This window comes from Somniosus microcephalus, chromosome 12 (genome assembly GCF_052327205.1).
Source record: "Somniosus microcephalus isolate GS21.2 chromosome 12, FLI_Smic_1.0, whole genome shotgun sequence".
Taxonomy (NCBI): Eukaryota; Metazoa; Chordata; class Chondrichthyes; order Squaliformes; family Somniosidae; genus Somniosus; species Somniosus microcephalus.
Window position 1 is genome coordinate 158,854,677 of NC_140998.1, and position 13,935 is coordinate 158,868,611.

At 42.1% G+C, this 13,935-nt stretch overlaps 1 protein-coding gene across 6 annotated transcripts in view; it reads left to right on the forward strand.

The window, feature by feature from the left end:
* Positions 1-311: 311 nt before the first annotated feature.
* LOC147109625 (outer kinetochore KNL1 complex subunit KNL1-like) overlaps positions 312-13,935 on the forward strand; it is a 50,505-nt gene continuing 36,881 nt past the window's right edge. Inside the window, exons 1-7 of one of the 6 annotated variants that reach the window (XM_086003708.1) lie at positions 315-615; positions 1,013-1,071; positions 1,558-1,656; positions 3,598-3,713; positions 8,428-8,518; positions 8,908-9,024; positions 13,359-13,446. In XM_086003708.1, the coding sequence (XP_085859834.1) occupies positions 585-615; positions 1,013-1,071; positions 1,558-1,656; positions 3,598-3,713; positions 8,428-8,518; positions 8,908-9,024; positions 13,359-13,446 (601 nt within the window). In that variant the 5' untranslated portion in view covers positions 315-584. Of the gene's footprint in view, positions 616-833; positions 866-894; positions 1,072-1,557; positions 1,657-3,597; positions 3,714-8,427; positions 8,519-8,905; positions 9,025-13,358; positions 13,447-13,935 lie in introns of those variants that run through there. The other 5 variants (XM_086003710.1, XM_086003711.1, XM_086003706.1 and 2 more) reach the window with 5 other exon arrangements.

The window sequence follows — 13,935 nt, forward strand, 5'->3', positions numbered from 1 at the left end:
TGCAGTTTTAAATGGGACAGAATGTGAACTGATCTTTTTAAATTAAAAGGTCGGGAAAGATGTTTGTCCAAATTATTTCATTTTAGCAGTTGAAGACTGAGCAGGAGCAATAAAACTGCATTTCCGCTACTATTTATAAAAAAAAAAAGTTTTCTCTTCCTCCTCTTACGGCACTGACTCCTTACTCCAATATGGTTGAACCAACATTCTTTAGTACCTCACTCAAATGGTCGTTATTCATGAGTTAAACCATGTGGGATATTACAGCTGAAACCAATAACCATTCTCCCCCAATTGCCCTATGAGTCCACTTCCAGCAGGGATCACTCTCCAATCCCAAAGTGTTGAAGCCAATTGTGGCACCACTTTGCTGGCAGAGATCAGTTAACTCAGCACAGGACATGGATCAAATCTGGGACTTTCTGGTCTATCTCAGCCTGCTTAAACTAGGACTGCCATTACTTTAATATCCAACTTCATAACTAGCTATATTACTTTAGTTCTAGTGGCTTTAAGTGCTTATGGTACTTAGTGATGTACATATAGCATGTGAGAATCTACGATGTGCACGAAGACCATAGAAAATGAGGACTATTTTCCAATCTTATTTTAATAGTCTGTCATTTGTTTTGTTGGAACAATGCTTTTAAAATGCCACATTTTAATATTTTATTGTACATAAAGTAATTTTAGTCTAGCAGTGATGGGACGCATCCATGATTATATAGATTGACCAGACTATCTTCTGAATCCGATTAGATTGATTGTATCACTTAAATAGTATTAAAAGTACTGCTCATGTGCCATCACTGCATGCAGTTAATGTAGGCAGGGGGGGTGGAAGATAAAGAAAGCTTCAATTGAGGTAACGGCAGCCAGCTGAAAGTTTTAGAGGGTCTTGTAAACCAGTCACGTTGAATAGCTGTGTTGAAAGGAACATTGAGGTTCTGTTGGAAAATTCAAATGGCTGACCAATCTGGAGCTTCACTGTGCAATTTTTATCTTTTTTCAGCTCCGAAATGTAACCTGAATACATCCCTAGTGATTTTAGAAGAGTCTGAGTTGCATGAGGTATGCTCATTTTATTCTCTTGTTTGATCCATGACTTAAAATATAGTGATTTGAGGAGGGGATTTGGATATATGGCTATTGATCTACTGTGCCAACTCCTGTGTTCAGATAAATGTTAAAACTTTGCTTAGGTGGAAAGTTTCAAACTATATACTTATTTAACAATATTCTGCTACTTCACATACCTCAAGGGCACCCTGCAAGGCCTCATAACGTGAGCGTGTGTCCTTTATAACTTACTGTAGTTTAACAGACTAGAACAACCCAAGTGTTGCAACATGATCTACAGAATGGGGCCATACGTAATTTGGTTACAAATGTGAAAAATTGAAATTTGGCACTTAAATGTGAAAGGAATGTAATGGATGTGTGCTAAGGGGAGGTATAATTTCATATACTGGCTGGATCTGGTATGTGTTTATGTAGAATCTCTTGTAGTCAGTACAGTTCTGTACAAACTGACATAAGAACAACTTTTTTTTGTAGAAATTGATGAATGGCCAGATTACAGTCCGAGAATTTTTCAAACTCTTGAAAGTTCAAACGCATGTTCAGAAATCTCGCCAGAGTGAGCTACAAGTCGATGTAAGAATGCAGCTACAGATATTCAGACTTTGATCTCTTTCCATACAGTAACATACTGAATGTCCTTCTAAAGCAGTGTTTCACAATTAAAATGTCAACCAATGAGTTGCCATTTTTGTGTGTTTTAATCCTTTGAATGCATTTTTGTTTCATTTTGTCTTGGCTGTCCCTTTTTTAAAAACATCAATCACAGTATACAAGAATTTGAAATGGCTGCAGTTAAATGCCACTGCTTAAATCGATATAGGTTGCAAGATTTTTACGGTTTTGTTGTCTCCAGGGTTACAGGTTTGAAAGAGGAGCCAAGCCGCATAATTCAAATATAAATAGTACCAGTCATGTGGTTTCCCAGCAGCCAGTGAGAGCTGAAATAGTGCATGATCTGGTTGCCCAGCTTGGCAGTGAATAATAATAGGTGAAATATAGCAGTTATTTGGTTTGCTAATCAGACAATTGGAAATGGACAGTAAGCATACAGGTTTCTAAATAATTACACATTTCATTCATGTCAAATGCCGTGGCTAAAATGTTAATGCCACACTTTTATCAACAGTTTGGAAGCTGTTGACTGGTGGTTATAATTTCCCCATCTCCATCATTCCCAGGTGCAAGCCTGGTGGTTTCTCGATAGGTAGCCGCACTGATTGTGGGAGCAAGTGTCCCGGTATCAAAAGCAGCGACCAGTTTTTAGCAACTTCTAGACTGTGCTCCACACGCCACTTAAAATATTTTACAAATAGAATTTATTATGGCCACATTTTAAATTGTACAGTTATATTTCCCCACACAATGTCAAATTCAAGCAAACTAAACTTGTTTTAAAAAAAAAAAAAAGTTTTTTAAAAATTGGACTGCAAATTAGAGTATTCTCACCAGTGTATTGGTACCACTTACTGTAGGAAAAAATGTACTTGTGTGACATTCTTAATTCAGTAACTGAAATTGCTCCCACCAGCAGTGGCAGACCTGTAACTGCCAGTACTTCAACCCCCAGAGCTACTCGGCTCTAAAGCTCTCTCTCACAAGTTTGGAAAGTGTAAAGCTAGAATTGTATGGCTGGATTTTTTTGCAGTTCAAATAGATAGAAAGACTTTATAGTTTCTTTTACAACTTCAGGACATCCCAAAGCGCTTTACGATCAATGAAGTACTTTTGAAGTGTAGTCATTGTAATGTAGGAAGCACAGCGGCCAATTTAAACATAGCAAGGTCCCACAAACGGCAATGAAATAAATGATCAAATCATCTGTTTTAGATGTTGATTGAGGAATGTTAGCTAGGACATCAGGAGAACTCCCCATGTCGTCTTCAAATAGTGCAGTGAGATCGTTCACGTCCACCTAAGAGCTTTAACGTCTCTTACAAGAGACGGCACTTTGGACCGTCGAGCAGTCCCGCAGTACTGCACTGGAGTGTCAGCCTAGCTTATGTGCTCCAGTCTCTGGAGTGGGACTTGAACCCACAACCTTCTGACTCTGGGGCAAGAGCGCTAGCAACTGAGCCACAGCTGACACAACAGACATAATACAACTATTTCATATGCACACCACTACATTAGTGACAGTACGTTGTTGGGTTAGTACTTCCAGTAAATCCAAAGCTTAACTCGGCAGTTACAAAGGCTTATGAAGTTACACTTTCTCCTCTAGGTGAAATGCAGGCCATTAACTTAAGACTTGCCAGAAAAATTGTTTTGAGATGTGGAGAGAATTATAGTAGGGACCCATTAATTCAGTGTAGCATTGTTTCTTGGAGTTGGTATGGTATGCTTTTTAGGAGGGGTGGTGTGTCCTTGCATTAAATCACCAGAATGGACCATTACTCCAGTGGTATTTTTCACTGTTTTACTAATACTTGGATCAGTTCTGTGAAACTATTTAAATTGTGTTTCACAACATTTCTTTGCCTGGTTATTAATGTATTTTGTTGATTTCTTGGTCAGCTTGAATTGGACAAGGCCTCAGCACTTGAAAATTGGCTGGCAGTGAAGTTTGTTCACCGACCAAAGCGGGAAGTCTATGAAGAGGACAGCAATGCTCTCTCTGCAGCCATAGCTGAGTAAGACCCTTGTAATGTTTAGATCACATGAAGGCTAAAAACTGTGGTCTGTGATTTATCATTGTTTCTACTTTGTACAGAAGTGTAACCCAGAAAGATCAAGTCTGTATACTCTGAGAATACGTCTTTTATTTTGCTAACCTGCTAGTTATCACTGAAACATCTAATTAATAAAAAAAAAATTGAAATTCCCACATTTCAAAAAGTGGAGTTGCTAACAGAAGATATAGTTCAATATTTCTTTATCCTACTTGAAGCGCATTATTCATATAGCTATATTAGACTGGTAACAAAAATGGATTGATCCAGATTACTCTACTATTTAGCATTAAAAGCTAATGTTGCTGATAACTCTGACTGCTCTACCAGAACTGAACTAGTATGAATTTAGATGTCAGAATTGGGTTAATCTAACAGCCAGTAAATGTGACACATTAATTGTAGGACTTTTCTGGTACAGTCGCCACCACTTTGAAAAGTCCACATTTAAAACAGGCAGTCACTTATTACAAAGAATTTACAGCACAGAAACAGGCCATTTGGCCCAACTGGACTGTGCTGGTGTTTATGCTCCACACGAGTGTCCTCCCACTCTACTTCATCCAACTCTCTCAGCATATCCTTCTATTCCTTGCTTCCTCTTAAATGCATCTATGGTATTTGCCTCAACTACTCCATATGGTAGCAAGTTCCACATTCTAACACTCTCTGGGTAAAGAAGTTTCTCCTGAATTCTTTATTGGAATTATTAATGACTAGCTTATATTTATGACCCCTAGTTTTTGACTCTCCCCCCCCGCCCCCCCCCCCCCGCCCCGAGAGGTGACCTGATAGAGGTCTTTAAAATTCTGAAGTGAGACACACACACAAGTCGAGACATCTTCTCTAAGTCTACCCTATCAAATCACTGCAGAATTTTAAAGACCTCTATCAGGTCACCTCTCAGTCTTCTCTTTTCTCGAGAAAAGAGCCTCAGCCTGTTTAGTCTTTCCTGATGGTTAAAACCTCTCAGTTCTAGTATCATCCTTGTAAAGCTTTGTTGCACCTTCTCCAGTGCCTCTATCTCCTTTTGTAATACGGAGAACAGAACTGTGCACAGTATTCTAAGTGTGATCTAACCAGGGTTCTATATAAGTTTCACATAACTTCTCTGCTTTTCAATTCTATTCCGATAGAAATTAACCCCCAGTGCTTTGCTTGCACTTTTTATGGTCCTATTGACCTGCATTGCTACTTTTAATCATTTGTGTATCTGTATCCCTAGATCCCTTTGCTCCTCTACCCCATTTAGACTCTTAACTTTCCAAGGAGAATGTGGCCTCCTTATTCCTTCTGCCAAAATACACCACCTCACAATTATCTATATTGAAATTCATTATATCGGCCAAAAAGCGCTAACCATTATACATTTGCATTAACGGCAATTTCAAAGTCGTCTGTTATAGCGTCTTACGGTTTATTTTGGTCAAACAACTGTGCTTACTCAACTAGTTCGCACCTCATTTAAGCTGAAGAACAAACATAAGTAAATAACATCTGTTAATGTTCAATGACCTTTATGTATTTAAACCCTTCTAATGCCCTCCAAGTGGTGTGGGGTTACAGTTTGTACTAAACACTGACACAATTTAAATAAAGCTGCAGGTCAGCGTGGAGCTGGAAATTGGGCAAAAGGTTTGTTATTTAGTAGAATACTGTAATAACACTACCATGTTCTACCAGCTGTCGCGTGTAGCGGGCAAATCATGTTCGCATAAGCAGTGGGGACTGTATTAAACTAGTTTGTTTTGTGTCCTACTAACTAACATTTTGTTTTAAAGGATTACCCTACAAAAAAGAAAAGACTTGCATTTATATAGCGCCTTTCACGACCTAAGGAGGTCCCAAAGCACTTTACAGCCAATGAAGTACTTTTTAAGTAACTGTAATGTAGGAAATGTGACAGCCAATTGCGCACAGCAAGCTCCCACAAACAGCAACGTGATAATGACCAGATAATCTGTTTTAGTGAGGGATAAACATTGGGCAGGACACCATGAATAACTTCCCTGCTCCTTTTTGAAATAGTGCAATAGGATCTTTTACATCCACCTGAGAGAGCAGACGGGGCCTCAGTTTAACCTCTCATCTGAAAGACAGCACCTCTGACAGTGCAGCACTCCCTAAGGACTGCACTGAAGTGTCAGCTTAGATTTTTGTGCTCGGGTCTCTGGAGTGGGACTTGATTCACGACCTTCTGACTCGGGCGCGAGTGCTACCAACTGAGCCACCGCTGACGCACACAAGATAAAGAACATTTTATTACATTTACTTCCTGTCGTTAGATTCAAGGGATTATAAGAGTAGAATAATCTTGTCACAATATCATTGTACAAAGAACATTAATTTCAGACTATCCTGTATGTAAAGAGTTTTGCCAATAGGACATTTTTGATGAATTGTGCTTGCATTTGAGAGTGAGGATGTCCGTGCCATTTTGGGTAACCAGTATCAGCATCAAGTACTCCTATGTTTAGTATCACGCTGATTAGAATGCGGAGTTGAGATCCCTCTGCCACAATGCTGTGCCTTAATGCTGACTCCAGAATAGCCCTTCCCACTACCCTAATTTGGCATTCCCATTTCACAGCATCCACCCTGGGACCGTCTTGAAAAATGTTGCCAGTTGGTACTGAGTTGAGGGGCATTTACTGCTGTGCCTATTTGGTACTGGATTGAGGCTGTTCAAAACTTGTTTCCTGTAGGACCCCCAGATATTTTCCATTTCCAATATCTCCTGTGCTTTTGACCTCTCTGATTGTGATTGCTATTTAGATATCACAAACTGACCACTTTGTGCTATTTCCTCCAACTAATTATTGGGAAGACCAAAGCCATTGTCTTCAGTCCCCGCCACAAACTCTGTTCCCTAACCACCATCTCCATCCCTCTTCCTGCAACTGTCTGAGGCTGAACCAGTCTGTTGGCAACCTTAGTATCATATTTGACCCCCAAGATGAGCTTCCGACCACACATCCATGCCATTACTAAGACCGCCTACTGAGGGAGTGCTGCACTGTTGGAAGTGCTGTCTTTAGGATGAGACGTTAAACCGAGGCCCAGTCTGCTCTCAAGTGGACGTAAAGGATCCCGTGGTACTATTTCGAAGAAGAGCAGGGGAGATATTCCCGGTGTCTTGGCTAATACTTATCCCTCACTCAACATCACAAAAAAACAGAAACCATCATTATCACATTGCTGTTTGTGGGAGCTTGCTGTGTTTAAATTGGCTGCTGCGTTTCCTCCATTACTACAGTGACTACTTCAAAAGTACATCATTGGCTGTAAAGCATTTGGGATGTCATGAGGTCGTGAAAGGTGCTAAATTAATGCAAGTCTTTTTTACTTCCACCTCTGTAACCTCACCCGACTCCACACCTGCCTCAGCTCATCTGCTGCTGAAACGCACATCCATGCCTTTTGTTACGTCTAGACTTGAGTATTCCAGCGCACTCCTGGCCGGTCTCCCAGCTTCCACCCTCTGTAAATTTGAGCTCATCCAAAACTCCTCTGCCTGTATCCTAACTCTCACCAAGTCCCGTTCACCCATCACCCCTCTGCTCGCTGACCTACATTGACTCCTGGTTGAGCAACACCTTGATTTTAAAATTCTCATCCTTGTTTTCAAATCACTCCATGGCCTTGCCCCTCCCTCTCTCTCTAACCTTCTCCAGTCCTACAACAATTTCTGTGCTCCTCCAATTCTGGCCTCTTGTGCATCCCCGATTTTAATCACTCCACCATTGGCGGCCATGCCTTCAGCTGCCCAGGCCCTAAGCTCTGGAATCCCCTCCCTAAATCTCTCCGCCTCTCTACCTCTCTTTCCTCCTTTTAAGACGTTCTTTAAAACCTACCTCTTTGACCAAGCTTTTGGTCATCTGCCCCAGTATCACCTTATGTGGCTTGGCGTCTAATTTTGTTTGATGCTCCTGTGAAGCACCTTGGGATGTTTTACTACGTTAAAGGTGCTATATGAATGCTGCTTGTTGTTGCTGCGCCTCTGCCTCCCCCACCCAGAAGGAACTGGATTGAGTATACAAACTTATTTCACGTTGGATGCTTGCAGCCAGCAAGAGGAGACTTTATCCCAGTAGTGTGGACTCGCTTCAAATCCATGAGCCAGAAGTAAAAGGACTGTTTTAGTCCACTGTGCCACACAGCTTCCCAGGAGTCTCTTTAAAAATAAAAACATTTTGTTTCAGTTTTTATTTAATGATGAGTAATCTTGACTCCATTGGGGTTACAACAATATAAACAATAGACAGGAGGTTATTTGGCCCGCCACACCAACGTACTGACCCTTCAGCTGGAGCTATCTACTCTAATCCCATTCCCCTGATTGGCAGAAGAACTAAGGAACATCTGAGACGAGAAAAGGCTAATTCAGCTCATCAAAGTTCACTGGCCCTAACAAGTTCATTCTACTGGTACATTATGGAGAAGCCGGCACTTTCTGTTGAAACATTTTAAGAATGGATTTGTAAGTTGCAGTTGTGCCTAAGGTTATCATTCAGCAAGAAGAGCCAATTGAATAATCTTTCTTAAGAAAATAAACTTTCACATTTTAAAATGATCAAACTTTAAAATGAAGACTTGTATGGGGGCGGGGGGAAGGCTGGATAAGCTAACGTTTAGTCCTTATTGACTAATGTTCTGGTTTCCTTTATCTTTACAGACTGAAGGACCAGTTGTTAGACCTTGATAAACTCCTGTCAGAGGTGAACCTTCCTCTGTGGAAAGAAGTGACACAAATGAGACAAGAGGAGGTAAGAAATTAATTAAAGTGCTTAAATTGGCCGATGTTCAGTTATTTATTCTTTCCTAATTAAAATTTGTAATTGCTGTTTCTTGCTAATTTTTCTTCGCTCCTGAAGAAGGTAACTCGTGTTGAAGTTCAGTTCCATGGCTGCCCTCGGCCCTCCATCATTGATGGTCAGTACTGGCCTAAATTAGATTAGTTGTACCAACACATTTTTGCTGCATTTTAAGATGAACTGTTGCGTTCGATTTGTTAAATTAGTAATCTCTGCAAAAAGAGGCTCATCTGAGGTTTACGGCAATGGAAGTAGATGAGCCTCGGAATAACTTGCAACAATGGAAAATGGCTCGAGAATCTTTAACTTGGCTTATAGTGACTTGTTCTTTTTCTTTTCAGTTGCTACAGTTTCGTTCTTGCCTGAATGCCAAGAAAACCACTTTTGTGAAAAGGACCAAACTGATCTGCCATGAACAAAAAGTTCAACTGTATTCAGCACAGTTGAATATGTTGAAGGTAAATGTGCTTTATGGAACTCTGTTTGAGCAAGATTAATGGTACAAGGATCTGGGTATGCAGAGTAAAGTTTGATTCTCCGATCCGCTGAAGCCAAATGACACTCTAACTCAAATTCTTCCTCACAAACTAAGTTTTCTGTCAAACAATTAAATCGGGCATGGCTAACTTGGGGCTTTAATCGGCAAGTTGGGTTTCAAGGAACAGATTGTTAAGTCATGGTTTAAACTTCTGAAATCATGTTCTCTAAAGGAATGTAATTCCTGGCTTGACCATCACTTTGTGGCTATTAATTGGTGTATTCTAATGGTTTTGCTTTGCAGCATTTTGGTTAAAGTCGCAAACCTGGCTCCATTAGACTTCATGGGCTGGATATTTACTGGGGTGGGTTGCATAGGCGGGGAGTTGCGGAATTTCGGACAGGAAACCCAGAAGTCTTGGCTTCCCCACATGCCGTGGGGTTTTAACTCCACAGCATGTGACTTTTGGCTCTGACTGATTTCCCGCCCAGAAGTCAGCCTGATTGACAGGCTTGGCTTCCAGTCGGGCGGGGAGCACTCTGGAGGATGCCGCAGGACCAAGTAGCTCTGATCCCCGAGCCCGCGTGGGGGTGGGCGGGGGTTTATTGGGGGAGGGAGGTCCGATGATCGGGAGCTTGGTGGAGCCGGGAGGAAGCACTCCTGGCTCACGAAGAGTGCTCCCTGAAGTTATGCTCGCCTCACTGCAACTGCCGGGTTTCCGGAGGAAGGGAAACCCGGCTGGTCGCATTAAAAGCTGCTAAAGCAGGTTAAATCTGAGGCTTCCAGCCTCATTAACATATTTAAAATGCCAACCCGCCTCCTGCGAGCGTGTTGGCTGCCTGCCCCTTATCCCGCCTCAGTAAAACCCGGAAGTCGGCGGGTTGGAGCCGGCTTCCCGACGCGGTCAGAATTTTTGCTCATTTAACCCCCTCTCACCTGCTCCCCCTTGTTAAAATTCCACCTCCCCCCATGTAATGACCATATCAGCTTTTCTTTCATTTGTGCATGCAGTGTTTTAAGTTCATTATGGAAACGAGCAAGATTATGCCTTTTGTCTGACCCTCAAAATCATTTTATGGTGTCATTGTCTTCATTAATTCATTTGTCTTTAGATACTTTTGATCTTTGTTTTGGCATATTTGAGTGCATGAGTTTCAGGCTGTTGTCATAGTTCTGATGTATTTTGTTTGTCCTTTGCACAAAACTACCCTTAAAATTCATCCACAGTTTTTAACAAAATTATTTTGCGTTCTCTTATTTTCCAAGAAAATAGTGGTCAGTTCGCATCTACATTCCTCTGATAGAATACAGTGTTATGGATGTTACCAAACTAGACCAATAGATCTTAATGCATTTTATTTTGGCGATTTAAAACTTTAGGCACCATCACCAAGTATATTGCTCAGTAGGTCAACAACCATCAGAACATAGCATCTCATAATTACCTCAAGAGTTACTCTAGACTTAATTTATAAGGCAGCTAAGTGGAGCAGTTCTTGCAATGTTACTGAATACTGCTGTTTCTTGCAAAATTGTTCTTTTTAACAGATCAGCCCTCAAAGTCAAACTGTAGGCAGCTTACCCTATTTTAATAGTTGGCACTATGGTGACTCGAACCTATGCCATGTGAGGAATGAATAATCGCAGTGTTTAAAATGTTTTTTAAACATTGATATGGTACATAAGAAACTATTTCCTCTGGTGGGAGAATTGAGAATGACGTGACATAAACTTAAAATTAGAGCTAGGCCATTTAGGAGGGATATCGGGAAGCAGTTTTTCACAAAGTGTAGCAGAGATCTGGGGGTCGATTTTCCTCCAGCTGTCGGGAAGGAGGCGGGACTACAACTTTCGGGTTTTAGTCCCGCCTACATCGACGTTCGGCCAATCCACGCGATTTTCCCTTGATTGATCTTGTTGAGCCCGCCCAGCGGGCTCAGCAGGCCAATTAAGGGCCGCCCGGCAACAGGTGACATCACAGACTGAAATTTCATCTGTCAGTGCATCCTGACAGATGAAATATCAGTGTTTCACAGCTGTTTGAAGCTGTCAAACACTGACAGTCTGAGTTCTAACCTGAGTCCTTCTACACAGACTCAGTTAGAACTCTCAGCAGCACTCAAAGCTGAAGGCTGTCACTTTTGACAGATCGCAGCCATTCAGCTTTAAGTGCTGGCTGAGTGGGCTCCCAACACCTACAGGAAGAAAGGCTGTTAAGGTAAGTACAGGTAATTTAAACTTCTTTAGACACTTTAAACACACTTACCTTTACACTCATGCACCCATCACTCACCTGAACACCGACATCGCGACCCCTCCAAGTCCTTCAACCCGACGGCCCGCCTGCTCTAACCTGGCATGGTTTGGAGCCGTCGGGAATCCCACACGACACCCCTCAAAATAGGGATTAGGCTAAAAACTGCCTGTTAACTACCTGCTAACAGGCAGTTAATTGGCACTAATCCCTTCCTGCCTCGGGTCGGCGGGTCCCAGTGTGGGGTGGGTACCCGCCTCCTCTGAAACTTGCGTGGAGGGGGGTTTTGGGCGGGATGGTGTGGGGGTTTTGGGCGGGATGGTGTTGGGCCCCCCGAATTCGGGATTTCCCCCCCACACGCCTGAAACCCTGCCTGACGACTCCAGGAAAATTGACCCCCTGGAATTCGCTGTCCCAAAAGGCAGCGGATGCTGGGACAGTTGGAGCTTTCAAGACTGCGATTGATAGATTTTTGATAGCTAAGGATATTGGGATTTGTACATCTAAGTTTGCTGACTATCAAGTTATTTTAAAATTCTCATCCTTGTTTTCAAATCCCTCCATAGCCTCGTCCCTCCCTATTTCTGTAATCTCCTTCAGCCCCACAACCCCCCGGGATATCTGTGCCCCTCTAATTTTGGCCTCTTGAGCATCCCCAATTTTAATCACTCGACCATTGGTGGCCATGCCTTCAGCTGCCAAGGCCCTAAGCTCTGGAATTCCCTCCCTAAACCTCTCTGCCTCTCTACCTTTCTCCTCCTTTAAGACGTTCCTTAAAACCTACCTCTTTGACCAAGCTTTTGGTCATCTGCCCTAATATCTCCTCGTGTGGCTCGGTGTCAAATTTTGTTTGATGACCCTCCTGTGAAGCGCCTTGGGACATTTTACTACATTAAAGGCTCGATATAAATGCAAGTTGTTTTGTTGGTGGCACAGTAAATAGTGTAGATGGGACTCATGGGAGCAGAAAGTTTTCAAGGAACATTGATTGATAGTTTGGGTGAGTGGGCAAAACTGTGACAGATGAAGTTTAATGTGGGAAAGTGTGAGGTCATCCACTTTGGACCTAAAAGATAGATCTCTTGGTATTTTCTAAATGGTGAGAAGCTAGGAACATACAAAAAAAAATGTTTTAAAGGTTAATGGAATGTTGGCCTTTATCTCAAGAGGGTTGGGATACAAAGGGGTGGAAGTTATGTTCCAGCTGTACAGAGCTCTGGTTAGACCCCATCTAGAGTACTGGGTTCAGCTCTGGGCACTGCACTTCAGGAAGGATATATTGGCCTTGGGTGGGGTGCAGTGCAGATTCACCAGAATGATGCCAGGGCTAAAAGGGTTAAATTATGAGGACAGGTTGCATTGACGAGGCTTGTATTCCCTTGAGTATGGAAGATTAAGGGGCGATGTAATTGAAGTGTTTAAGATGATTTAAAGGAGTTGATAGGGTAGCTAGAGAGAAACTATTTCCTCTTGTGGGGAAATCCAAAAAACAAGGGGGCATAACCATAAAATTAGATCTAGGCCATTCAGGGGTGACGTGATGTCAGGAAGCACTTCTTCATACATAGGGTAGTGAAAATCTGGAACTCGCTCAAAAAGCTGTTGAGGCTGGGTCAATTAATAATTTTGAAATTGATAGATTTTTGTTAGGCAAGGGTAGTAAGGGATACAGAACCAAGGCGGCTAGATGGAGTTGAGATACAGATCAGCCATGATCTGATTGAATGGCAGAACAATCTCGAGGGACTGAATGGCCTACTCCTGTTCCTGTGGTAACCTGCCAACACGGGGTTACCAAAAGTGTTCCATTCCCTGCTGCCCCCATCTCTCAACTTGAGCACGAAACCTTAATACATTTATTTGCTCTATCTTTTATGGCGTAGTGTGTATTCTATACAATACACCAAGGCCTTGAAATTATACTGTGGGATACTCCCACACATTCAACTGAAATTCCCCTCTCCACTACCTTAAACAGAGACATTATTCATTAAAAATAAGTTCAGGGCCATAGTTTTGTGCTGCACCTCGCATTTCCTGAGACGTTCCTGTTCTTTTAGGCACAACGTCAGCAGAGGAATGAATATGAGGATTCCTTGGACGATGTGCTACACAAAATGGACGACTGTCTTGCCTCACTAGATCTCGGTAAGTAATTGTACACTTATGGCTGAGAATCATTCCTTTCCCCCCCCCCCCCCCCCCACTCTAGCACGTAATATACGGTGAGGTCTTGTACACTATTTAAGAGGATAATTTAGTGCATGGTTTTTCGTAATTAATGGAAAGGTGTCTCAGTTCTCCAATATGGTGGTGACCTGAGAGACTTTTTCAAGCAGCACACCAGAACAATGTCCATCTCTCTGGACAGTGTCGGCTTGGCTCAGTAGTAGTTAGAAGGTCACAGTGGGAGACACAAAGTATACCAAAAATAGTGGGGAACCAGGGGGCTAATGAGAGTGAGGAACTTAAAGTAATTAAGATCAGTAGAGAAAAAATACTTGAGAAACTAATGGCACTAAAAGCCGACAAATTCCCTGGACCTCATGGCCTACATCCTAGGGTTCTAAAAGAGGTGGCTGCAGAAATAGTGGATGCGTTGGTTGTGATTTTCCAAAATTCCCTACATTCAGGAAT